We start from the raw sequence: 25806 nt of genomic DNA on the forward strand, positions 1-25806 counted from the left end.
GGGTTTTCTAGTGAGAATTATTTTAACTTCATAAATAAAAACAACAAAAAGAATCGTCGCCTGAGAGATTCGAACTCTCGCGGGGAAACCCCATGTACTTAGCAGGCACACGCCTTAACCACTCGGCCAAAGCGACACTTTATATTAAATATCATCAAAAGAATAAAGTGTTATATCTAACTACTCCTTCCTGAAACAACCAAAAAAAGGCACTTGAACAAAGTCACAAACCCCGCTCCACTTTCATTTTCTGCTGACCGCAAATGTCACAGATGATTGGAAATCTAACGGCAAGCGATCGCCACATTTTAACTTCACTAAACACTGGAGCTTCAACACTTAGCTTTGCAGGCTCAACCTTTATAGTTTTATGCTATGTTTTATTCAAAGAACTCCGAAAGTTCTCATTCAAGCTCGTTTTCTTTCTCGCTCTCTCTGTAAGTTTTTTTTCCCACTTTTCAATTTCCAAGTAATTAAAAGTATAACGTTTATTAATGTAGTTAAGATTTCTGAAATGAGAACGGACTAGTAGGTCATTTCACTATTCTCTAACCCTAGCTTTAAATTTTATGTTTCTGTGCAGGATATGCTTTGTAGTTTCTTCAACATAATTGGGTACGCTTCTTCGACCATTTGTTTGTGAATGTTTATACATTGGCACTGTAATTGTTTTCTTTGCTGCTGCAGGGATCCATCACAGGGATTCTTTTGTTATGCTCAGGGATATAGTACACATTTCTTTTGTGTGGCTTCTTTCCTTTGGACTACAACTATTGCATTTACTCTTCATCGTACTGTCGTTAGACATAAAACTGATGTTGAAGATTTGGAGCCACTGTTTCACTTGTATGTTTGGGGTACGTGTTTTCTGCTTAATTCTTTATAAGAGGTTGAGTCAAATTTGCTTTCACTATATATGTCTGTTAATTTTTCCAGGAACTTCACTTGTGGTGACTGTCATACGTTCAATAGGTAATGATCCTGGACGTGTAGGTGTGTGGTGCTGGTCAGAAACAGGACGCACGGGAAAAGTATGTATGGAGTTGTCTGTAACTGCTTACTTCCCTTACACCCTGTCTACACTTGCTTTGAAATAGTACAACATTTTGGCGACAAATCAGAAAGTCTATATATAGAATTGCATTCCAATTTGGTTGGCTGTGAACTAAATAGGAAACACTAATTAAGTAGGAAGTTTGTCTTTCTATGTTCTGTTTGACTGCTGTTTTAAGTCAAAAACTTTTTTTTTTCCCCTTCTTTATCAAGAACACTTTTTCTTTTCCTGGGAGGCCATTTTCTAGTAGTATATTTGAGCAGGCATGTGATTTGGGTAGCGTACTTATTGTTCTCACGAATCTATATCTGTTGTGTGCAGGCTGTCCACTTCATAACATTTTATGCTCCACTGTGGGGTGCTATTCTTTTCAACGGACTTACATACTTTCAAGTGATACGCATGATCAACAATGCAACCCGTGTATGTATATGGTTACACCAGAATTACTGTAGGAAGTATATGTGTTCCAGTTGGTTTAGGAAAATATAAATGGACATAATGTAATATGTGCCATTGTAAGGGAGTAAAGTGGTCAGATGGGGAAGGATGAGTGGGATAAACCTAGTTTAAATGTCTTAGTTATCTTGACAATAATGTGAAAACAAGAAAATGTAAAAATAGTAAACAATAAATTGTTGATGTGTATTTACACCGATTCTAGATACACTCTGACACAATGTTTCTTTTACTTTAGATGGCAGTGGGCATGTCAGACCGATCGCATCCATCTGATACAAGGGCAGACATGAAGGTATGCTATGTTGGCTTATCAATTATCACTCTATTTGACAATTTGCAAGTTTTCCAGAGAGCTAAATCCTTGTCCTCCTGTAAAGGAAGTTATTCTTGTCCTCAGACTGTTGCTCAATGCAATTGTTACATAGTTTTGGAGGACGTGTCTAGAAATGCTTCTAACTTTGATGTGACAGTGCTTTTCCTTTCCAGTTATAAACCAATTAACGTTAGATAGAGCTCTTTGGTATAAGTGTATAACGATTCCATATACACTTGTGTTCATGCTAGTTTTCATTATCTTGTGATGGAATCGCATGTTATCTTGTGGTTCATGCTGATTTTGGCTTCTTTTTCATAGGCTTTAAACAGATGGGGTTACTATCCTTTGATTCTTATAGGGTCATGGGCATTTGGCACAATCAATCGAATACATGATTTCATTGATCCAGGCCACAAAATTTTTTGGCTCTCATTTCTGGATGTTGGAATGGCTGCACTTATGGTATGTATGAAAACCTCAGTTATTTTTAAAATTCTCAAGTTCAGCTGCTTGAAGATTGGGAACCTGACATTTACAGTGATATTGATTCTGTATATCAATTTATATGTAAGCAAGGAACTAGAAAACAACCCCTTCCCCGTTAGTTTCCTTTTTATAGATCCTTTAAATGATCGGAACATGAATATATTTTCAGTAGTTATATTAATAAAATAGTATTTCACCTACATTGACAGTTCTTTTCATTCTCTCTCCTTTCCGTGTAATATCCTTTCTTCATCGTTTAGCATGTAATATATGACACATTGTATAGTGCCACCTGCGTATCGAAAGAGTGATCCCAGAATCTTCCCCAGGACTTGGGTAAACCTATCCTCATCCGCCTTTCTTATGTACTCTAGATGTTCAAAACTGACTGTATTCTAGTTTTTTGAACAACAGCTTGATTTTTCCACATGTTTTGCACCGATTCTTAATTCTTCATTGGTTCGAGTTTTTGTTAAATGCTTTGTCAAAGTCTTTATTGTATCAGACTTTACCTGAGATACTAGAATTTATTCAGAGTTGAAGTGCGTAAGAACTAATCAACTAATTGTTACAATTTTCATGAGCTATAATTATCTAAGTTTTGTCAGAGATACTGAGCCATTGATGCTGATTCAGGGTCTTTTCAACTCAATTGCATATGGTCTCAACTCTTCAGTGCGACGGGCAATACATGAAAGACTGGATCTGTAAGTTAACAAAAACTTGTTATTAGTTTTTCTTATTTTTTTTAGATCCTATTTATTTTTAGCTAAAAATGTTTTTGGTATTTTTTGAAAAAAATACATACATCACCTTTGAAGAGACCACCCCTTTTTGAGATCTCAGATGCCAATACATAATTCTGTTTTCCCAAACATGTTTTTCCCAGACATACCATCTGTTTTATGATGAAAAAAAGAACTTTTGTTTTCCTTTCACTTTTTTGCCAAAAGAGATGTTTTTGAGGTGATTCAATGTTTTGATTCAATCATCAGATTTGGTCTTCTATGATGTAAAACATCCTGAAAAGGCAGTGCTGTTGGTTCACTCAGGCTTTTTACTATGCTACTCATACATGTCTTTTTCTAATAGTCCTGTTCACTGCCTTGGGCTGCCTCTGCTCCTTTAAAACCAATTTCTGGAAGTGCACATCATTGTTATTATCTTCTTTTGTGTTTCAGAAGTACTTAGTTTGGTGTATTCTGAGCAGGTGGTGTCCAGAAAGACTGTGTAGATGGTTACCAGCTTCTCTAAAGCTTAGAGGCCAACCACAAGAAAGTGAATTAGTCTCATTGAAAGTCCAAGATGAGCACTAGCAGCTAGTTTGTTTCCTCAACTGTATCAGCATTTTAACAAGTTATCCTCGTCACCTTTTCCTAAAATTTCAGAGAGATGGAGCAAAGGGCATTCTCACAATTCTTTATCCAAGCGATTCAGATTACTTGTGTTTTTCACAAGTGCGTATGTTTGTACACTGTCTGGAGAACCAATGTCACCATGTCTTTGCCCACATTCTTTTTGCAAGTACTGCTTCGCTGATTACTCACCAGCCTAGTGGAATGTGCTACAAAATTGTTGTCGATGACGTAACTTCATATCCAACCCAGTGTTTGTGTGTGTGTAACTTGATAACAGATGACCCTATGGCAATTTTACCATTCTGACAGCTGACTTTAGAACTCAATTTAACCATGTATCAGGTATAGAAAAAGTCTGTTTGGTGTCTGTATTGAGATTGTAATGTTTTAAACCAATTTTGCACTCTGATTCTTCATAATATTTCTTTGATAAGATTTATTTCTTTGATAGATTATTAATTTTACATAATCTTATTGACGAACGGTAGTAGACCTCGCTTCAGAATTGTGTTCATAAAGGCCTGGGGGGCTTACAAAAAGACAATGTCTGGTTTGACCCCAAGTCACTGTTCTAAAAATCGGTCTAGGCGGTGCCCAACCGACTCGCCTAGGGCCTAGTCATTTAAAAAATCGGTGGACCGTCTAGGCGGTCCAGTCATTTTTTTATTATTTTTTTTAAATGATTAAATGTCGAAAAATAAAAGCCCGTGTAGGCTTAAGATTTGAATGAGTTTAAAAAATTTAAGTCTAATGTAAATTATATGCTACTATAACAAAGAGTATGTTTTTATATGAAGTTAATAATTTTTCAATTATTATGCATTTTTGTAATAAGTATTTTTGTTTGTATTTATTTTTTGAGTTATGGTAAATGATTTTTTTCATTTCTTGTAATATATGTATGTATTACTATATATATATTAGGGAAAAAAACTGCCTAGTGCCTAACCCGTCTAGACACTGGCTAAAAGGCCTAGTCGCTAGTCACTCTCCCACCACCAGACTACGCCTAGCGTTTTTTAGAACACTGCCCCAAGCTTTTCTATTCGGCCCAGGGGATTCATCTGCACCTGGAGATTATTCCCAAGTCATTTGTAATAAATAAATAATGCTCTTTGCTTTTAGCGTGTGTGAATAAAGTCATTTTGGAGAAACATCTCTAGACCCACCTATGTGAAACAAAGGTTGAGACAAAGTCGTCTTGCCCTTGCATTTGGAAATCGAGCGTCTTCTCTTCTACTTGTGTTTCTTATCACTATGGCTCATGCGGTGATCTCCGGTGTGTTGGAGCAATTGTGTTCGATCCTCCAAACAGATCAGGTGAATCTATTGACGGGTGAAGCTAATGAAAGCGAAAAACTCGAAGATACACTCGTTTTTATCCAAGCAGTGGTTGAGGATGCAGAGGAAAAACAAGTCAACAACGCAGTAGTAAAGGTTTGGTTAGAACGACTCACACGCATCTTATATGATGCTGACGATGTATTGGATGACTGGAATACCAGAATCCAACAACTTGATGCTCCTATCAGTGGGGAGGTTTTGTCCGGCTTATTTTCTCAATTTTCTTGTTTAAACGGAAGACTAGATCGGATTGTTAAAAATAAAGCTCTACTTCCTAATCTCTCTGAAAGGCAAAGTCGTGAAGAACCTCTGAGATCAACGAGCTCTTTTGTTGATAGTTCTGAGATCTATGGTCGTATTGATGATATATATAGTATAGAAAGCATGTTACTGAGTGAGACCGATCATCAAGATTCACATGTCCCGACTCATCTCTATAGTTGGTACAGGGGGTTTCGGCAAGACGACCCTTGTGCAACTAATCCTCAAAATTAAGAAAGTGATGAACAACTTTGAAAAGCTGATGTGGGTTTGTGTCTCGAAGCCTTTTGATTTTGAAAGGGTGGCCAAATCCATTATTCAACAAGCTACTGGTAATATCCCTGTTACTGTAGCATTGCAAGATCTGCATGAATGTTTGTCTAAATCGGTAAGGGGAAAGAAGTTCCTTCTTGTACTAGATGATGTATGGACCTATGATCCAGAGATTTGGGGAAAGTTGAAGTTCTTACTAGATGATGGTGCACATGGGGGAAGCAGAATAATAGTCACCACGCGGGATGAGAACATTGCAAAGAAGATGGTCTCCACCCATATACATAGGTTGAAGCAATTGTCTGACGAAGAATGTTGGTCATTCTTTAAACATATAGCTGTCAGGGAAATACAAGACAAACGTGAAAAATTTGAAGAAATCGGAAAAAAAATTGTTCGGAAGTGTAAGGGTGTTCCTTTAGCGGTAAAGATTGTAGCAAGTCTTATGCGCATTAAAGGATCCGTACAAGAATGGGAAGATGTACTGGCAAGCGAGATATGGGAAGTAATGGTGGAAGATGAGCATGGCTTTTTACCTTCTCTTTTATTAAGTTATTATGCATTGCCTTCGTGTTTGAAGCGATGTTTTTCTTATTGTGCTATCTTTCGTGAAGATGCGGAAATAGATAAAGATGAATTGGTGAAGCTTTGGATGGCGCAAGGTTTTCTGGGCTATGATAGCTCAAAAGATCTGGAGAAAGTGGGTACAAACTTTTTTAATGATCTCGCCATGCGCTCTTTGTTCCAAGACTTTAAAAAAGACAGTGAACGCAACATCATTGGTTGCAAGATGCATGACCTTGTGCATGATTTTGCCCAACATCTCGCCAAGAGTGAATCCTCTATTTTTATGAAGAATGATAGAGAAGTTGGTAACATCAATTTGCGTCATTTTGATGTAGCAAATGGCTCTAGTATGTCAGATGACATCAAGTTACAATTATGTCAGATGACATGCCTTCGGGTATTGGAGTTGCATAAAACTTCTCTTAAAGAACTTCCAGATGAGGTGGAGAGATTGTTGCATTTGAGACTCCTGAACTTGTCTTTTAACAGGAATATGAAGGAATTACCTGAAACAGTATGTAATCTGTTTAATTTACAGACGTTGAAACTAAATTATTGTCTTCGTCTCAGAAAACTACCTGAAGGAATTGGGAAATTACGTAATCTCAGGCATCTCGAACTAAAAGGAACTTTTCAGTTGACTTATTTCCCGCGGGGTTTGGAGCGATTGAGCTGCCTTAGAACCTTAAGTAGAGTCAGATTGGATCATGATGGTGGAAAAGGATGCCAGATTGGAGAGTTAAAACTTCTAGACCATATCCAAGGAGAACTAAGAATAGAGGGATTGGGATTGGGACAAGTGGCGGACTCAATAAAGGCAGTACTAAAGAAAAAAGAAAAACTCCGGTCCTTGGCTTTGGTGTTTTCTGAAGAAAGACAGGATGCTGCTGCAGGAGAAGAAAAGAGAAAAAGGATAGAGAGTGTTTTGGATGATCTCCAGCCGCATACAAACTTGGCAGTGTTGAAGATAGAAGGTTACGAAGGGAATAGACTTCCGTTGTGGATGTCAAGCATTAATACATATTTACCCAATCTGGTGAAACTGGAACTGAGAAACTGCACTCAATGCTCGGAATTGCCTGCTTTGAGGAGACTTCAAAACCTTGAAGAACTTGTATTATGGGGACTGGACTCAGAGAAACGAGTCAGATGTGAGTTTTATGGACTGGGAAGTACTGATGGTACTTCTACTGGTGAAGGTTCAGTACAATCAGTAGTAGTGTTCCCGAAGTTACATACGCTTCAGATTAAGAATATGAATGAGTTTGAGGCGTGGAGATTTTTCCCAAGAGGCGTGGAGATTTTTCCAAAGCTTCGCACATTGGATGTGGATAATTTAATGAAGTTACCACCAGGCCTCGGGAAGTTAAAATCTCTGGAAGAACTTTTTCTAAAAAGAATGAAATTTCGGTGCCTTGAACTTTTCGGAATTAACAGTGATGATGATGATGTTACTCTTAGCACTCAAGAAGTTGCAGTGTTCCCAGTATTGAAGAAACTTACATTGTCTCAAATAAACCTTCCAATAAGAAGAGATGAAGAAAGTGGAGAAGGTTTCATCATGCCCTGTCTTCAGGTATTGGAGATCTCGGATTGCCCTAACTTGAAGGTGGTGCCGCACTACTTGTTTTCTCCCGCACTCAGAAGTCTAAAGATAGATAATTGTCCACAACTGACGGGGAGGCAACCTTGCCTTCCTCCCCTCCTTGAACACCTGGAATTATGCGATAATACAGGTTTTCTTTCAAAGTCTATATTGCCGCTGCTAATCAGTGGAATTGGTTCCCCCGATCACAACGAAAATGACTACCCAAATCTTCACTCTTTCTCCATCAGTTCTTCTAGACAGTCGTCACTTCCCCAAGGCTTCAACCAACTCACTGCAATTCAAACATTGACATTTTGGAGTTGTGAATTCCTTGACTTCACGCCAGAGGATTTGAAGCATCTCCCCATGCTTCAACGACTGGAAATTATTCATTGTCCAATTCTGGAAGAACGCTGCAGAAAAAGAGAAAGCTGGACCACCAATTCCCACATTCCAAAGATCAAAGATAGTTTTACCTAATAAAGAAATATTAGGTAAATGGGTGATGATGAGGAACAAAGTTGAAGATTTGAACTTCCGAGTTCACCTATCACTGTTTTCATCATTTTTCTCGATTCCCAGAATTTTTTTTACTGGGGGGGTGGCACAGAGAAGAAAATTGTTTTGCTAGAAGATGTATTACCTTGGATCCATAAAAGCAGGTGCTCAACCAAATGTTTTATTTTTTTCACTGAACCAAATGTTTTTTTTTTGACTGATTAATCTGGTTTTTTGCAGGTTGATAAGCTAAAGAAAAAGCTTAGCCATAAGTCGTACACTGTCTGGAGAACCAATGTCACCACGTCTTTGCCCACATTCCTTTTGCAATTGCTGCTTCGCTGATTACTCACCAGCCTAGTGGAATGTGCTACAAAATTGTTGTCGACGACGTAACTTCATATCCAACCCAGTGTTAGTGTGTGTGTAACTTGATAACAGATGACCCTATGGCAATTGCACCATTCTGACAGCTGACTTTAGAACTCAATTTAATCATGTATCGGATATAGAAAGAGTCTGTTTGGTGTCTGTATTGAGATTGTAATGTTTTAAACCAATTTTGCACTCTGATTCTTCATAATATTTCTTTGATAAGATTTATTTCTTTGATAGATTATTAATTTTACATGATCTTATTGACGAACGGTAGTAAGCCTCGCTTCAGAATTGTGTTCATTTAGGCCTGGGAGGCTTACAAAAAGACAATGTCTGGTTTGACCCCAAGCCTTTCTATTCTGCCCAGGGGATTCAATTTCCAGAGAACCCATTAACCCTGAATGATCAGCGGTTGCATCTCTACATTCCTTTTCTTTCAGATTTTAACAAGAGCAGTCTATTACCAACGTAGAACCCTACATCCAATCCAAGCTTTTTCTTGATTCGTTACATGTGCATTACTTAAGTTCAGTGAGGTTAAAGTCATCAGATGGAGGACCACGATCATCTGCACTGGAGATTATTCCTAAGGCTAATAAGGCTAAGTCCAAATGGTTTGGTGCGCACCAAAACCACAATAGTGTATACGGTTAGTGGGTTAGTGTTTGAAGACCAATGGTTTTCTCCAATTGCATAAGGAAAAAAAAAAAAAAAAACACAATCACACTCTCTAGTTGCCATTGTCAATGGGCGTACACTAGGGGTAGGCAATGGACTGGGTCTGGCTAGCTCGGCCCTAAACATTTAAAGCCCTTCAGATATTAAAGTCGGGTTGGCCCGACCCTAAATCTCAAGTCCAGATTGAGTCGGGCCGGGTCACAAGTCTAAATCTCATGCCCTTCCCCTACCCTAAGCCCTCTTTAAAGGTTTTAGGGTCGGGCATATTTACTACATCAGTTTTAAAACTCATTTATATTACAAAAATGTACAATGATCTACAAACTCAAAGCCCCACCAATCTAGTAATAATCCTGGATAAGTCCAACAATTTAAAATGCACATCCACAATCTAATGGCAAGACATCGAGAGTTCAGAATTTGTTCTTTTTTGTACTCAAACCTCACTAAAATTACATTTAACATTGAAACACATAGACAACTAATTATATTATCATTTTAAAGGAATAAGTAATAGATATAAATAATAAACATAATAGCTTTGGTTAAGGGACAGGGAAGTTGTTAAACTGTTTCCAATATCATAAATTGTTTCCATAATAGATTCAAACAAATATAATATTATATTTATTATAATTTAAAAGTGATTCAAGCTTTGTATGTAGAAATGAAAATATTGGCTTTTGAACAAGTGATGGAGAAAGGTTTGAGATTACAAATGTCATTTTTCTGACAAAGGTTGTTTTTTGGTTTCTGTGTTACAAATGTCTGCTCTATATTTCGCTTTAATGGTGTGGAAGGAAACCTTTAGTTCTAGATTTGGCTTGGATGTGAATAAAAATATAATTTATAAGAAGGAAGTGGGAAAAGAAATTGAGAATAATAAGTTATGGACTTTGACTTGATGATCAAAGGAATAAAGTTTTATTTTTATTAGGCGGTCTTTCATTGTTCTTCACGTAACGCTAAGTTGACAAGTTTTGTTATATAAGACAAGTTATTGGAAGTATCCTTGGGTGTAAGTGATAAATTCTGATGAACAATGTTATTTTAATTAAAAATATTTAACAAAGAGTTGGACAATTATGATATGTGTATTTATAGTGAAAGTATGAAATGGGGCGGTTAGGGCCAGGGCTAATAAAAATTTGAATTAGGGTAGGGCTTATATTTTAGAACCTTAGCCCCTAGCCCCCGCCTCTAGAAGGCATTAGGGTAGTGGGCCCTCGGCCTACTAAACTCTGTGAGGGCTTTAGTTGTGAGAGATTTATAGGGCTTAGGTTTGGGTGGTCGAGGGGGTTGGGTTAGGGTCGTTAGGGCCAAATTCCAAAATTCGCTAATAAAAAAAAAACCTCCCTAATGGGAAATCATTTTTTCTCTCCTTCCCATTTTGCCCTTTCTCTAAATAATGGGGATACAAATATAATTTACCAAAACAAAAGATTTTGAAAATAAATTTGGTCAAACAAATTTTCTAGCTGCAGTTCCTACTTACGTGCAGACTATGCTATATCGTTGAAATTGGTGGTATAGATAAGTAAGCTTATACTGAGCTTTGGCGGGTTAGCGTTTTGACGCACCATTAGATCACAATTTCCGTTATATTTGGTGTTTTGCCGGACCATTAGACTTAGCCTAATTCTAATTCTCTTTTTAATTCTCTGCAAAGTCATTGTAATAAATAAATAAATTAGTAGTTATAGAATATATACGCGGGATGTATGAGTCATCTAGAATTTGGGTCATCTAGTGGCTTGGTTTTAGAGGGACCAGCTGCTGGAGGACAGGTACAACAGCGAATGCTAGATTTTGCAGTCCTATTACTGCCGGACCCCAATTTGTGTTGGGCAGACTCCCAAAAAAAAATACAAGTGTGCCATTGGTCTCAAAAAATCTTTTAAAAAAAAATTATTACAAGTATGCCATTGGTCCCCAAAAAAGTTGAATTGAAACCCCAAATTTAAGCGACAAAATTTAGGTGGTTTGGATTAAATCCCAAACAACTTGGCTTAACCGTTTGGGACTTAGTCCAAACGACATAGTAGGAATCATTGGATTTATGTCCCCAACTTGGCTTGGTTTGGGACTTAGTCTAAACGATCCGACCCACACCGGGCCAAGAGCCCAAAACAAAACTTTATATTTTTCAAAGTTCAAATCCATGCGACATGACCACACCGATGCGGACCAAAGTCCAAAACGATGTATGCGTTGTCGTTGGATTTGAACTTAATCCAAACGGTGTAGCCATATCGTTGGAGACTTAGTTCAAGCGGTGTGGTGGTCATATCGTTGGGATTTTTCTAAGTCCAAGCGGTGTGACCATATTTTTTCTAAATCGAATCTTAAATTTACATGGCCACATCGTTTTGGACCCGCATCGAGCGGTGTGCGTGTTGTTTGGGATTTGAACTTTGAAAAAATTTAAAGTTATGTTTTTTGGGTTTTTGATTTTGTGGTCTATTCATTCGTTTGAATCTGGATCAAAAGTCGATAAATGGCGTCTTTTGAGACTTAAAGTCAAACCAAGGCCCAAAATATCGATATCGATAAATATATTGGTGTACCCAAAAACCGATATATATCGGATATATCTATTTTTTAAGTGACCAATCCAAACTATTTAAAATATCAGAAATATCGGAAATATATCAGAAATATCGGATTTACATTAAAAAATGGTCAAAAAGTCAACCGATATATATCGTAAATATCAGATATATCGATTATATCGGCGATATAAAGTTTTATATCGGAATTTCCGATATATATTGGAAAAAAAGAGTTCTATATTCGGTGGATATATATCGGAAATATCGATATCGGTGTACCAAAATACCAATATATATCGGTAATATATCGGCGATATTTTGGTCCATAGTCTAAATAGCTTAGCCGGTTGGTTTAAGTTTGGGGTTTTCGAATTCAACTTTTTTGGGAACAATCACCAATACATACGTGTAATAATTGGTTTTTTTTAGATTTTTTGAGACTAGTGACACTTGTAATAATAGTATTTTTTGTGAGAGTCTGCCAACCACAAATTGGTGTTTGAGACAATGGGTAGGTGGGTCGTGTGACTACAACGAACCTGAGCAACCTTGCCCTTGCATTTGAAAATCGAGCGTCTTCTCTTCTTCTTGTGTTTCTTATCACTATGGCTCATGCGGTCATCTCCGGTGTGTTGGAGCAATTGCGTTCGATCCTCCAAACAGACCAGGTGAATCTATTGGCGGGTGTACGTAAAGAAAGCGAAAAACTCAATGATACACTCGTTTTTATCCAAGCAGTGGTTGAGGATGCAGAGGAAAAGCAAGTCAACAACGCAGTAGTAAAAGTTTGGTTAGAACGACTCACACGCATCTTATATGATGCTGACGATGTATTGGATGACTGGAATACCAGAATCCAACAACTTGATGCTCCTATCAGTGGGGAGGTTTTGTCCGGCTTATTTTCTCAATTTTCTTGTTTAAACGAAAGACTAGATCGGATTGTTAAAAATAAAGCTCTACTTCCTAATCTCTCTGAAAGTCAAAGTCGTGAAGAACCTCTGAGATCAACGAGCTCTTTTGTTGATGATTCTGAGATCTATGGTCGTGTTGATGATATATATAGTATAGTAAACATGTTACTAAGTGAGACCGATCATCAAGATTCACATGTCCCACTCATCTCCGTAGTTGGTACAGGGGGTTTCGGCAAGACGACACTTGTGCAGCTAATTCTCATAGATGGGCAAGTGACGAAGAACTTTGAAAAGCTGATGTGGGTTTCTGTCTCGAAGCCTTTTGATCTCGAAAGAGTGGCGAAATCTATTATTAAAAAAGCTACTGGTGATGTCCCTAGTACTGTAGATTGGGAAGATCTGCATGAATGTTTGTCTGAATCGGTAAGGGCAAAGAAGTTCCTTCTTGTGCTAGATGACGTATGGACCTATGATCCAGAGATTTGGAGAAAGTTGAGGGTCTCACTGGATGGTGGTGCACAGGGAAGCAGAATAATAATCACCACACGGGATGAGAACATTGCAAAGAGGATGACCTCCACCTATATACATAGGCTTGGGCAATTGTCTGATGAGGAGTGTTGGTCATTCTTTAAACATATAGCTCTCAGGGAAATACAAGACAACCACGAAAAGTTTGAAGAAATCGGAAAAAAAATTGCCTGGAAGTGTAAGGGTGTCCCTTTAGCAGTAAAGATTGTAGCAAGTCTTATGCACATTAAAGGATCCATACGAGAATGGGAAGATGTACTGGCAAGTGACATATGGGAAGTAATGTCGGAAGATGAGCATGGTTTTTTACCTTCTCTTTTATTAAGTTATTATGCATTGCCTTCGCGTTTGAAGCGATGTTTTTCTTATTGTGCTATCTTTCGTGAAGATGCGGAAATATATAAAGATGAATTGGTCAAGCTTTGGATGGCGCAAGGGTTTTTAAGCTATGATAGCTCAAAAGATCTAGAGAAAATTGGTACAAACTATTTCAACGATCTCGCGATGCGCTCTTTGTTCCAAGATTTTGAAAAAGACAGTGAAGGCAACGTCATTCGTTGCAAGATGCATGATTTTGTGCATGATTTTGTCCAACATCTCGCCAAGAGTGAATCCTCTATCTTTATGCAGAATGATAGAGAAGTTGTCTCTATTTTTATGAAGAATGATAGAGAAGGTGGTAACATCAAGTTGCGTCATTTGGATGTAGCAAATGTCTCTGGTGCGCGTCTTAAATTAATTATATGTCGGATGACATGCCTTCGGGTATTGGACTTAAGTGAAACTTCTCTTAAAGAACTTCCAGATGAGGTGGAGAGATTGTTACATCTGAGACTCCTCGATCTGTCTCGTAACAGAGAGATAAAGGAGTTACCTGAAACAGTATGTAATCTATTTAATTTACAGACGTTGAAATTAAATAGGTGTTATTATCTGTGGGAACTACCAGAGGGAATTGGGAAATTACGTAATCTTAGACATCTCGAACTTGAAGAAACTCAGTTGAGTTATTTCCCGCGGGGTTTGGAGCGATTGAGCTGCCTTAGAACATTAAGTAAAGTCGTATTGGATCGTGATGGTGGAAAAGGATGCCAGATTGGAGAGTTAAAACTTCTAGACCATATCCAAGGAAAACTAAGAATAGAGAGATTGGGACAAGGGGTGGACTCAAAAGCGGCAAAACTAAAGAAAAAAGAAAAACTCCGGTCCTTGGATTTACAGTTTTATCGGTCCTTGGATTTACGGTTTCATAAAGAAATACAGAATGCTGCTGCAGCAGAAGAAAAGAGTGTTTTGGATGGTCTCCAACCGCATACAAACTTGGCAGAGTTGCATATAGAAGCTTATGGAGGGAATAATTTTCCGTTGTGGATGTCGGGGATGTCAAGCATTAATACATATTTACCCAATCTGGTGAAACTGGAACTGGAAGTGACTCGATGCTCAGAATTGCCTGCTTTGGGGAGACTTCAAAACCTTGAACGCCTTGCATTATGGAATCTAGTCTCAGTGAAACGTATCGGATCCGAGTTTTATGGACTGGGAAGTACTGATGGTACTACTACTGGTGAAGATTCAATACATTCGGTAGTAGTGTTCCCAAAGTTACATACGCTTCAGATTAAGAATTTGGATCAGTGTGAGGAGTGGCATCTGCCGTTCCGAAGAGGCGTGGAGATTTTTCCAAAGCTTCGCAGATTGACTGTGCAAAATTTGATGAAATTGCAAATGTTACCACCAGGCCTCGGGAAGCTAAAATCTCTGGAAGAACTTACATTGTTTGACATGCCGGAGTGGGATGAACAGGGGGATAAAATAAAGCTTCCAATAAGAAGAGATGAAGAAGGTGGTGAAGGTTTCATCATGCCCTGTCTTCGCGAATTGGTGATCTCTCTTTGCCGTAAGTTGAAGGTGGTGCCGCACTACTTGTTTTCTCCCGCACTCAGAATTCTAAAGATATGGTATTGTCCACAACTGACGGGGAGGCAACCTTGCCTTCCTCCCCTCCTTGAAGAGCTGGATTTAGATGGCGATACAGGTATTCTTTCAAAGTCAATATTGCCGCTGCTAATAAGTGGAATTGGTTCCCCCGATCACAGCGACACCACCAACAACGAAAATGACTACCCAAATCTTCACTCTTTCTCCATCTGCCATTCTAGACAGTTGTCACTTCCCCAAGGCTTCAACAAACTCACTGCAATTCAAACATTGAAATTTTCAAGTTGTATATTCCTTGACTTCACGCCAGAGGATTTGAAGCATCTCCCGAAGCTTCAACTACTGGGAATTACTAGTTGTCCAATTCTGGAAGAACGCTGCAGAAAAAGAGAAAGCTGGACCACCAATTCCCACATTCCAAAGATCGTATCTTATGGGAAGGTTGAATTGATCCCAGAATAAGCCAGTGACTTGTTCACCTGCAAAGAAGAATCATGCATCAGCCCAACCCCAAACACCTACGAACCCAATCCTCAAATCTCTCACTACTTCAAAAAAATTAATGACATGAGATTAGTGCACAAATGTTTGTTTTAGATAAGATATGAATGGGTTGTTTTTTGGAAAATAAGATTAAGAGAAGTAAGATTTGTTCAGTATTTTATCTACATTTCTGTTTATTCTTGGCCGTTTGGTTTTTGGAAAATAAGATTAAGAGAAAGAAATGATTTGTTGAGGATTTGTTTTTGGAATTTTTTTGGAATTTGTGTCAATAAAGCTTTGCATTTTATCTGTAGCTGCTTCCTCAGGAAAATGTGCAAACCTGCGAGTTTAAGTTATTCTTTCTCATTTGGTTACATTGCTCATCCTTGTTGCTTTTTCAACTGTGCAGTACACTCAAGACAGAGTCCTTGTTAAGATCAAGTCTGCAGAGGAGAAAACTGTAGGAGGTATTTTGCTTCCTTTCACAGCCCGATCAAAACCACAAGGAGGTGAGGTCGTTGCTGTTGGGGAAGGTAAGACCTCGGGAAGAACATGCTGGAAATTACTGTCAAGGTGATTTCATAGCCCTTACCAATGCTCTCAACTGTTTGTTTGTGTATTGTTGTTAATATTGTTTTTACCCTTGTTGTCTAGACTGGAGTGCAAATTGTGTACTGGGACAAAACTTGAGTCTTAACTGAGGCTAGCAAGGATAAGCCTTCCATTGGAACTGTAAGTGGTCATTGACATACCTTTTGTACGTAGTTGTCCAAATTTGGTTCTTAATAATGAACGTCCTGAGGTTATGGGGTTCTAACTAGTCTACTACTAAATGATGCACAGTTTCTTCAACGGCATTGCTGTATAAAAGGTTTAATAAAACGATTAAGGCTTAAGCCTGCTAAGCCTTTTATTTAATTTTGAGGCTTAAGCCTCACATGTTTTTATTCTTTTCCCATTTTTTTGAGAAATGCTAAACGGAAAAATAGAGATTCCTACCCATTTTGGGGGTAGGACCAAACTATATACCAAAACAAGCAATTGGGCACCGGTTCGGATTTAAAAAATGTTGGTTTTGTATGTAATTAAAGTTTACTCCCAAGGACTAAGAGTTGAGAAGAATAATTCCTCAACCTTCTCTTTTCGTTCAAGATCTCTTGTTATCAATTTTAAGTTTCTTTTAACGGTTTTTTAGGATATTTTGATGTTTGTTTTAACATGAATTCTTATTGCATGTTGATATTTAGATGATTGATTCTATGTGAACTGTTTGATTAGCTCTTAAAGTGGAGATTTTTATGCATGTAGTAACCATAAAGCCTACACTAGATTTGACATTTAAAGTTTTTGCTGATTTGATTTGGTTTTTTCAAAGAATAGTGGAAATTTGAAAAGATAGAAAACAAACAAATATTTCAAATCAGACTACTATGTCCAAAATTGAAAGTGAAATTGGCTTTATACACCTCAAGGATATTAGATATTTGAAAGATAATGACTTTATCCATCTCTTACTCCCTTTAGAAGTTGTTTTCTTTCATTGTCTACTTTTGTCAGGACGGATTGAAAACTTTATGCTATCTAGCAGATTATTTGAGATAAAGTTGTTTTTAGAATTGGCTTGAATATGTCTACTAAAAGGGATGATGGAGAAGTTGGAAGAATATTAGGAAATACATATTAAATTCCTGGAAAAGGAGAAGGACCCAATCAGCATGAAAATCTACCTCAAGTATGGATAGATGCGTATCTTAATAATCAATTGAGTTCACACAGACTGGTTCACCAATCCAATTCTTGATTAAAATCCATTTTAATGAAAATTTGTCCTGGATTTTTTGAGTTCCTTTAATCACTGATTTATAATTTAATTTATGCAATTTCAGGTCGGTTTAGACTTATAGATTATTAGAGATTTAGAGCAATTCAAACATTGGGCTTTTATAATTGTGAATTTCTTGACTTCACTCCAGAGGATTTGAAGCATCTGATTTCAACTATAGTTAACAATTTGCGGCAAAAAATTTGGAAAATATTCGAATAAAATTCAAGCTTTGATAAGAATTCATTTTTTCAATTCGGATTAAAAAAAACGGAAACGGCAAAAGTTTGGGTTCATAAGTCAGGTATAATAATGAAGCTAAAAATAAAAAAATGTTAAAAATTTTGACAAGATTCATACTTATAGTGAAAATACGAATAATTCACGAATAATTCGAGAATTAATGATTTCTTGCCGAATTAATGAATTATTCCGTATCATTGAAAAATACGACCTTTTTAAACGTTTTCCGAATTAAACGAATAATTCGTGAATAATTACTGTAGGAGTCCTTGTTAAGATAAAGTCTGCCGAGGAGAAAACTGTAGGAGGTATTTTGCTTCCTTCAACAGCCCGATCAAAACCACAAGGAGGTGAGCTCGTTGCTGTTGGGGAGGGTAAGACTCTCGGGAAGAACAAGCTGGAAATTACTGTCAAAGGTGATTTCATAGCCCTTTCCAATGCTCTGAACTGTTTGTTTGTGTATTGTTGTTAATATTGTTTTTTCCCTTGTTGTCTAGACTGGAGTGCGAATTGTGCACTCCAAATATGCTGGGACAGAACTCGAGTGTTATCGATCAACTCAATTTTTATTGAAGGAAGTGACTTGAGACTGATGAAGTCAAATAAAACTGCTGGTGGTATTCAGTTTATCAGTTTTCTCATTCATAAACTGTTTGGGTGTTTTAGGTTCATTTCGAGGAATTTGTTGTTTGTGAAGGATCATATTCGAGTACTTTTGGACTTATGGATAGTTGGTAAACAAAGATGTTGTGTGTGGGTCTAGTAATGAGGTTGTCTTTCAAAGTTTGGATTGAGCTACCCACATCCCAAATTACCCAATGCTCACTATCACGGAAACACTTTGAACAAATTATAAAAGGTATGTACCATAATCGCAAACACTTTGAAATCCACTTAGATAATTATTTCAGTTTATGTATTCTTTTGCTTCAACTTTCTAATCCAATCTCATGACAGCAAAACTTGATTTGTAGGTCACTATTTATTATCTTGAACAACGAAGAAAGCACTTGAACAACAAACCCCGCTCCACTTTCTTTTCTGCCACTGCAAATGTCACAGATGATTGGAAATCTGATGGCAAATGATCGCCACATTTGAACATCACTGAACACAGGAGCTTCGTTGGCTCAACGTTCATAGTTTTGTTCTATGTTTTGTTTAAAGAACTCAAGAAAGTTCTCATTCAAGCTCATTTTCTTTCTCGTTCTCTCCGTAAGTTTCTCCACTTTTCAATTTTGCCAATAAAAGTGAAACATTTATTGTAGTATGTGTGTGATAAATTATGTATAGATTTTGAAATGAGAACGAACTAGCAGTTCACTATTCTCTAACCCTAGCTTTAATTTTGAAATATGAAATAAATTCATATTTAGTTAAATTTATATATTAAATGCTTATGTATGAAGTTTCTGATACTCTATCTTGTTTGCTGGTGATCTATCTTTTATGATGATAAAATATATTTTTTCGTGCAGGATATGCCTTGTAGTTTCTTCAACATAATTGGGTACGCTTCTTCGTGCCTATTCTTATTCTTCTGTCTTACTGTCAATGTAGTTCAATCACGTTGTTTTGATTAGTTGGTGCTCTTGTAAATGCCCTATTTATTGTTGCATTCTGATACATTTGACCTGTACTCGTTTTCTTTGCTGTTGCAGGGATCCATCACAAGGAATCTTCTGCTATGCTTAGGGATATAGCGCACATTTCTTTTGTGTGGCTTCTTTGCTTTGGACTACAACAATTGCATTCACTCTTCATCGTACTGTCGTTAGACATAAAACTGATGTTGAAGATATGGAGCCACTGTTTCACTTGTATGTTTGGGGTATATGTATTTCTTATCGCTAATCTATTATCATCACCAATTACACTTGCTTTTACTATATATACTTCTTTTTTTCTGATTAATTCTTGATTAGTGGTGAGTCAGATTTGCTTTATCTGTTTTATGCTAAGTTATATTGACACGGACGCGTGTGTTCGTATGACTATGTAAAGTGTCTGACACGGCAAAATATTAAAAATTGAGGTATATCTATATAACATAGAAGGGAAGTGTGGGGCCGCAGGGAATCCATCCTACGGCTCTAAGCCTTTAACACTGTTTTCTGGGCTTAATGACGTGGATGAATATGGGGTTATCTGGTGGTATGCTGTTTTAGTGATCCCAAACAGGTCCATAGGATCCCCTCTTTTGTTTTCTTCTCCAAACAAACTAATGAGATGCTCCATCACTCTCTTACCTCATCCCTACCGCAGTCATCACTCCTCGCCTTCGCGCCGAAGGTGCGCGTATCTGTGCCATACAGCACGGGCAAATACTAGTCACATACAATATGTATCCGTGTGTGTCCGACATGGATTATTTTTGAAATATGGTGTGTCCATGTAACATAGGTTTTGTGTCAGTTGCTAATATTGAGTCTGCTTTTCCGTTACCCTCTGAATAGGTCTCTCTCATTCTCTGAAGTTTCCCTTTACTGTGAAAGTATTCTTTATACTTGCACAACTCTCATTTGCAGTAGCTCCCTTACATAACATCTCTGTTAATTTTAACAGGAACTTTACTTGTGACTGTCATACGTTCAATAGGTAATGAGCCTGGACGTGTAGGTGTGTGGTGCTAGTCAGAAACAGAACGCACAGGAGAAGTATGTATGGAGTTGTCTGTAATTGCTTCATAGTTTGTGATTTCGACAGAATTTGCGGAATTCCACCGAATATTTCAGTTTTTGAGAAATTTGGAATTCCAAATCAAGTCGAAAAAACCTGAATTTTGGAATGTACCCGGAATAAGGACTGGAATTCCGGTTTTTGGATTTGTTGGAATTCTGGAGATTCCGAAATCGTGAACTATGAACTGCGTACATCCCTTACACCCTGTCTACACTTACTTTGAAATTGTACAACATCTTGGCGACAGATCAGAAATTCCATATCCAGAATCACACTCCAATTTGGTGGCTGTGAATTAAATAGGAAACACTAATTAAGTAGGAAGTTTGTCTTTCCATGATTTGTTTGACTGCTGTTTTAAGACGATTTTTTGTTCCACCTTTATCAAGAACACTTTTCTTTTCCTGGGAGGTCATTTTCTACTAGTATATATGAGCAGGCATGTGATTTGGGTAGCGTACTTCTTGTTCTCACGAGTCTATATTTGTTGTGTGCAGGCTGTTCACTTCATAGCATTTTATGCTCCACTGTGGGGTGCTATTCTTTTCAACGGATTGACATATTTCCAAGTGATACGTATGATCAATAATGCAACCCGTGTATGTTTATGGTTACACCAGAATTACTATAGGAAGTATATCTGTTCCAGTTGGTTTAAGAAAAAATATAAATGGACATGATTTAATGTTTGCCATTGTAAGGGAGCAAAGTGGTAAGATTGCGAAGGATGAGTTGGATAAACCTAGTTGAGATGTCTTAATTACCATGGATATGCCTATTCACATACTCTAGTTTGATTCTTGACTATAATGTGAAAACGTAAAAATAATAAATAATAAATTGTTGATGTGTGTTTAAATTGATTCTAGATACACTCCAACACAATGTTTGTTTACTTTAGATGGCGAAGGATGAGCTGGATAAACCTAGTTGAGATGTCTTAGTTACGATGGATATGCCTATTCACATACTCTTGTTTGATTCATGACTAGAACATCCTGAAAAGGCAGTGTAGGCTATTGGTTCACTCAGCCTTTTTACTATGCTGCTCGTACATGTCGTTTTCTTTTAGTCCTGTTCACTGCCATAGTGCACCTCATTGTCATTATCTCCTACTGTGTTACGGAAGTATTTAGTTTGCTGTATTCTGAGCAGGTGGTGTCCAGAAAGACTACGTAGGTGGTTATCAGCTTCTCTAAAGCTTAAAGAGGCCAACCGCAAGAAAGTGAATTAGTCCAAGATGAGCGCTAGCAGCTAGTCTGTTAGCTCAACTGTATCTGCATTTTAACAAGATATCCTCTTCACCTTTTCCCAAAATTTTAGAGAGAGGGAACAATGGGCATTGTCACATTTCTTCATCCAAGCGATTCAGATTACTTGTGTTTTTCACATTTTATCTGCATTACCTGGGTTCAGCAAGGTTAAAGTCCTCAAATGGAAGACCACGATCATCTGCATTGGAGATGATCATTGTTAAGGTGCCACTAATTGACGTCTGGTTCTCATGGTCCACACCAGAGTGTTTCTTAGATATTTAAGTGCTGTAATTCGATTATATAATACGATTCGTCACTTTTGTTCATCCCAAAGTTAATCAAGGATTACATTTAGACGATTATTAAATTAAAAGAACAGATTGTTCTCTTCAACTACATTTAACTTCGGATACAAAAACAAATACCCATTTGATGGGAACATCTTAAAATCAGTTTCAATCAAGGATTTTGAACCTAAAACTCTAAAACACAAAAGATCCTTTCTAACGAATGAAAACATAGAGATGTGCCATTGAAGGGAAGCACAGAGATGAAAATATCAAATCTGGGTTCAGAAGAACAAGTTCCCTCAAAACATTGGACATTAATATGTGCACCTAGAACAAAGCTATCAAGATATCGATCTATACAGATCTACCGTTGTAGCTGAAAGGAGGGGCAAATATTCACTAATTGCATACACGTTAACAAGAAAAGAAAAAAAAAAGCAAAATTAAAAAACTGCGTAGAGGGAAGAGAAAACATTTTGACAGCCACAACGCACAAGAGAAACAAGCTTACATACAAGTATATATAGAGACGGAACAGTCAAAACCCTAATAGGGTTCCTCTAATTGTTTGTTTTAGAACGGCCTCCTTGTTTTCTTGGTATTTACGTCAGCAGTCCTTTTCTGTTGACTCGGTGATATTTTGATTCCTTTTGTGTTTTGACCTTGACTTCTGTTAATTTTGATTGGCCAAATTACAAAGTTGACTGCTGAGTGGCCCTCAGTCAGATCCACAAGCACCAGTATACAATCAGTGTTACAAGGCCATTGTGGCATTCCTAACTCTGTAGAAGCCAGAGACTGACGGAATGTAAAATCTGCATTTGAGAATACAAGAAACTGACGGAATGGTACAAGAAGATCTGGGCTAAATATATTCATCCTACATCATCTTGTTTGGCTTGGAAACTGATTCAGAAGGCGGTACCAACTGATGATAGAGTCGAAGAAATCTGGGCTTGGGCTGCCGGTACGTTTGAGTTGAGTTTAAATGAATTTAACTTTATGGCACTGCTGGGAACCTGAAAGAACAGTAGTACCATAATACAAGAGCTGTGGAATGCTGCTGTGGTGCACATCATGGTTCAAAATTGGAAAACTCGCAACAAGAACCACTTTGAAGACAATGCAATACACTTCGGCAACATCAAAAGAGAAGTTCTGAGGGGTATTAGAACTTCTAGCTAGCTCTCAAATGGAAGAATGCATAATGACACTTCTAATTAATTTAAGTAGACTTGAGGTAAAATGGAAACACTTTTCGCCGCCATCCATACATGATGTTCACTGGATGTCTGGATCCCTCCCATTGGTTGTGAGATAAAAATCAATACTAATGGCTTTGTTCTTGGTGTTCCTAGTAGAGGAGGTGCTGGATGTGTCTGACGGAACAACGAATTAGAAGTGGTGGGTGTAATAGCGATTAGTCTAGTCCAGGTTACTTGCTTTGAAGCTGAATGCATAGCAATTGTGCTTGCAGCTAAGAAGTCAGCAGAAATGAACTGGACAATCCACTATTTTTTTAGATGGGCAATCGAAGGTGGTAGACTTCTAATATTAGACAAATGTCTCAAATCTAAAACTCTTAGGCTTTTGAGTAGTGAAAACTTGATAATAAAAAGTCTAATGTGAAAGTAGTATCAATTATCATGTTGGATTAAAAGTCTAATGCGAAAGAATGATTGGGATCTGGAAAGGGTGCTGAGAGTGGCTGGTGATGTGGGTGAGTCACTGATCATTGATACATGCCTCATTCTATGGGGAGCTTCTTCTATCTTGCTAATCTTCATGCATGAACATTCATTGACCATGGCAGAGCATACAAGATCATGTAGGAGATCATGAGGATATTAATTTTGAACGTTTATCATCGTCAATGTCTTGGAAGAAGGACCGATGCAGAAGCTCGTCAAAAATCTCATCACCAATATTTTCTACTTCCATCTTTCAGCTCGATTGAATAAAACCATTCGCCATCCATAGATGAATCAATTCTTGTTTGTCAATTTCATCATCTTTTGGATACACTGCACAATAGGCAAAGCATTGCCTTGAAAGTGGTCTTAAATGATCATAACTCAATCTCAAGGCAGGTAATATGGTATTCTCTCCAAGTTACTGGTAGATTCCAGATCCAATTTCCTCTCTCTTGAGCATTAGTGCGGCAATTTTGTTTTATATTTGTAGTGGAGGTGATACAAGAACACTTATGCTGCTCAACGATTATAGGTGATTAGGTGCAGAGAAAGGAGAATTGTAACTTGCAGAGTCACATTTGATAATGCTGAAGAACAGAATCTGTTGGGGGTCTGTAAAAATATGGGTAACAGAAACTTAAATATGACTAGATAATATATGACACATTGTAGAGTGCAACCTGCGTATCCAAAGAGTGATCCCAGAATCTTCCCCAGGACTTGGCTAAACCTATCCTCATCCGCCTTTCTTATGTACTCTAGATGTTCAAAATTGACTGTATTCTAGTTTTTTGAACAACAGCTTGATTTTTCCACATGTTTTGCACCTATTCTTAATTCTTCATTGGTTCGAGTCTTTGTTAAATGCTTTGTCAAAGTCTTTATTGTATCAGACTTTACCTGAGATACTAGAATTTAATCAGAGTTGAAGTGCGTAAGAACTAATCAACTATTTGTTACAATTTTCATGAGCTATAATTATCTAAGTTTTGTCAGAGATACTGAGCCATTGATACTGATTCAGGGTCTTTTCAACTCAATTGCATATGGTCTCAACTCTTCAGTGCGACGGCAATACATGAAAGACTGAATCTGTAAGTTAACAAAAACTTGTTATTGGGTTTTCTTATTTTTTGTAGCCTTAGGTATTTATACATTCTCACCATTGAAGAGACCACCCCTTTGAGATCTCAAATGCCAATACATAATTATGTTTTCCCCAGTTTTCCCAGACATACCATCTGTTTTATGATAAAGAACTTTTGTTTTCCTTCACTTTTAAAGAGATGTTTTGAGGTGATTCAAGTGATTTAATCATCAGATTTGGTCTTCTATGATGTAAAACATCCTGAAAAGGCAGTGCTGTTGGTTCACTCAGGCTTTTTACTATGCTAGTAATGCTACTCATACATGTCTTTTTCTTTTAGTCCGGCCTGTTCACTGCCCTGGGCCGCCTCTGCTCCTTTAAAACCAATTTCTGGAAGTGCACATCATTGTTATTATCTCCTTTTGTGTTTCAGAAGTACTTAGTTGGTGTATTCTAAGCAGGTGGTGTCCAGAAAGACTGCGTAGATGGTTACCAGCTTCTCTAAAGCTTAGAGGCCAACCACAAGAAAGTGAATTAGTCTCATTGAAAGTCCAAGATGAGCACTAGCAGCTAGTTTGTTTCCTCAACTGTATCAGCATTTTAACAAGATATCCTCTTCACCTTTTCCTAAAATTTCAGAGAGATGGAGCAAAGGGCATTCTCACAATTCTTTATCCAAGCGATTCAGATTACTTTGTGTTTTCACAAGTGCATCTGTTTGTACACTGTCTGGAGAACCAATGTCACCGCGTCTTTGCCCACATTCCTTTTGCAATTACTGCTTCGCTGATTACTCACCAGCCTAGTGGAATGTGCTACAAAATTGTTGTCGACGACCGTAACTTCATATCCAACCCAGTGTTAGTGTGTGTGTGTAACTTGATAACAGATGACCCTACGGCAATTGCACCATTCTGACAGCTGACTTTAGAACTCAATTTAATCATGTATCAGATATAGAAAGAGTCTGTTTGGTGTCTGTATTGAGATTGTAATGTTTTAAACCAATTTTGCACTCTGATTCTTCATAATATTTCTTTGATAA

At 37.5% G+C, this 25806-nt stretch overlaps 3 protein-coding genes, 1 long non-coding RNA gene and 1 other non-coding gene across 22 annotated transcripts; 4 read left to right on the forward strand and 1 right to left on the reverse strand.

The window, feature by feature from the left end:
• Positions 1-54: 54 nt before the first annotated feature.
• Positions 55-136, reverse strand: TRNAS-GCU (transfer RNA serine (anticodon GCU)). The gene has a single exon. It is a non-coding gene; the product is annotated as a tRNA-Ser (tRNA).
• LOC147512523 (G protein-coupled receptor 1-like) lies at positions 104-25806 on the forward strand. 13 transcript variants are annotated; one of them, XM_086595561.1, is made up of 10 exons: positions 110-437; positions 584-615; positions 688-857; positions 937-1031; positions 1376-1477; positions 1752-1808; positions 2191-2294; positions 2955-3025; positions 21590-21613; positions 25247-25806. In XM_086595561.1, exons 1-10 carry the CDS (start codon positions 264-266, stop codon positions 25264-25266), a joined length of 849 nt encoding a protein of 282 aa, XP_086451687.1. In that variant the 5' UTR covers positions 110-263; the 3' UTR covers positions 25267-25806. The 13 variants fall into 13 exon arrangements, 11 of the variants coding, with proteins under 11 accessions (XP_086451691.1, XP_086451690.1, XP_086451688.1 ...); XM_086595557.1 differs by having other exon boundaries at positions 121-437; positions 2151-2294; XM_086595565.1 differs by lacking the exon at positions 2191-2294 and having other exon boundaries at positions 104-437.
• LOC147512524 (putative disease resistance protein RGA1) lies at positions 4718-8821 on the forward strand. Its single transcript, XM_086595551.1, has 2 exons — positions 4718-8371; positions 8448-8821. Exon 1 carries the CDS (start codon positions 5439-5441, stop codon positions 8187-8189), a length of 2751 nt encoding a protein of 916 aa, XP_086451677.1. The 5' UTR covers positions 4718-5438; the 3' UTR covers positions 8190-8371; positions 8448-8821.
• LOC147512525 (putative disease resistance protein RGA1) lies at positions 12311-16383 on the forward strand. Of its 2 annotated transcripts, XM_086595550.1 has the most exons (4): positions 12311-12580; positions 12617-15718; positions 16094-16260; positions 16342-16383. In XM_086595550.1, exons 1-2 carry the CDS (start codon positions 12421-12423, stop codon positions 15664-15666), a joined length of 3210 nt encoding a protein of 1069 aa, XP_086451676.1. In that variant the 5' UTR covers positions 12311-12420; the 3' UTR covers positions 15667-15718; positions 16094-16260; positions 16342-16383. The 2 variants fall into 2 exon arrangements, with proteins under 2 accessions (XP_086451676.1, XP_086451675.1); XM_086595549.1 differs by having other exon boundaries at positions 12311-15718.
• LOC147512526 (uncharacterized) lies at positions 18584-21561 on the forward strand. 5 transcript variants are annotated; one of them, XR_015215003.1, is made up of 5 exons: positions 18620-18967; positions 19231-19262; positions 19414-19583; positions 20318-20350; positions 20932-21561. It is a non-coding gene; the product is annotated as an uncharacterized LOC147512526 (long non-coding RNA). The 5 variants fall into 5 exon arrangements; XR_015215000.1 differs by lacking the exons at positions 20318-20350; positions 20932-21561 and adding an exon at positions 18584-18611 and having other exon boundaries at positions 18727-18967; positions 19414-19643; XR_015215002.1 differs by lacking the exon at positions 20318-20350 and having other exon boundaries at positions 20932-21559.

Source organism: Coptis chinensis, chromosome 3 (assembly GCF_015680905.1).
Source record: "Coptis chinensis isolate HL-2020 chromosome 3, ASM1568090v1, whole genome shotgun sequence".
Lineage (NCBI taxonomy): Eukaryota > Viridiplantae > Streptophyta > Magnoliopsida > Ranunculales > Ranunculaceae > Coptis > Coptis chinensis.

Excerpts from the sequence above, each read along its gene's own strand:
- LOC147512523 (XM_086595557.1), top strand. The coding sequence starts at position 264 with ATGTCACAGATGATTGGAAATCTAACGGCAAGCGATCGCCACATTTTA. Across the intron at positions 438-583 it reads TTTTCTTTCTCGCTCTCTCT|GATATGCTTTGTAGTTTCTT; the intron begins GTAAGTTTTTTT and ends GTTTCTGTGCAG. Across the intron at positions 1,478-1,751 it reads TGATCAACAATGCAACCCGT|ATGGCAGTGGGCATGTCAGA; the intron begins GTATGTATATGG and ends CTTTTACTTTAG.
- LOC147512524 (XM_086595551.1), top strand. The coding sequence starts at position 5,439 with ATGTCCCGACTCATCTCTATAGTTGGTACAGGGGGTTTCGGCAAGACG.
- LOC147512525 (XM_086595549.1), top strand. The coding sequence starts at position 12,421 with ATGGCTCATGCGGTCATCTCCGGTGTGTTGGAGCAATTGCGTTCGATC.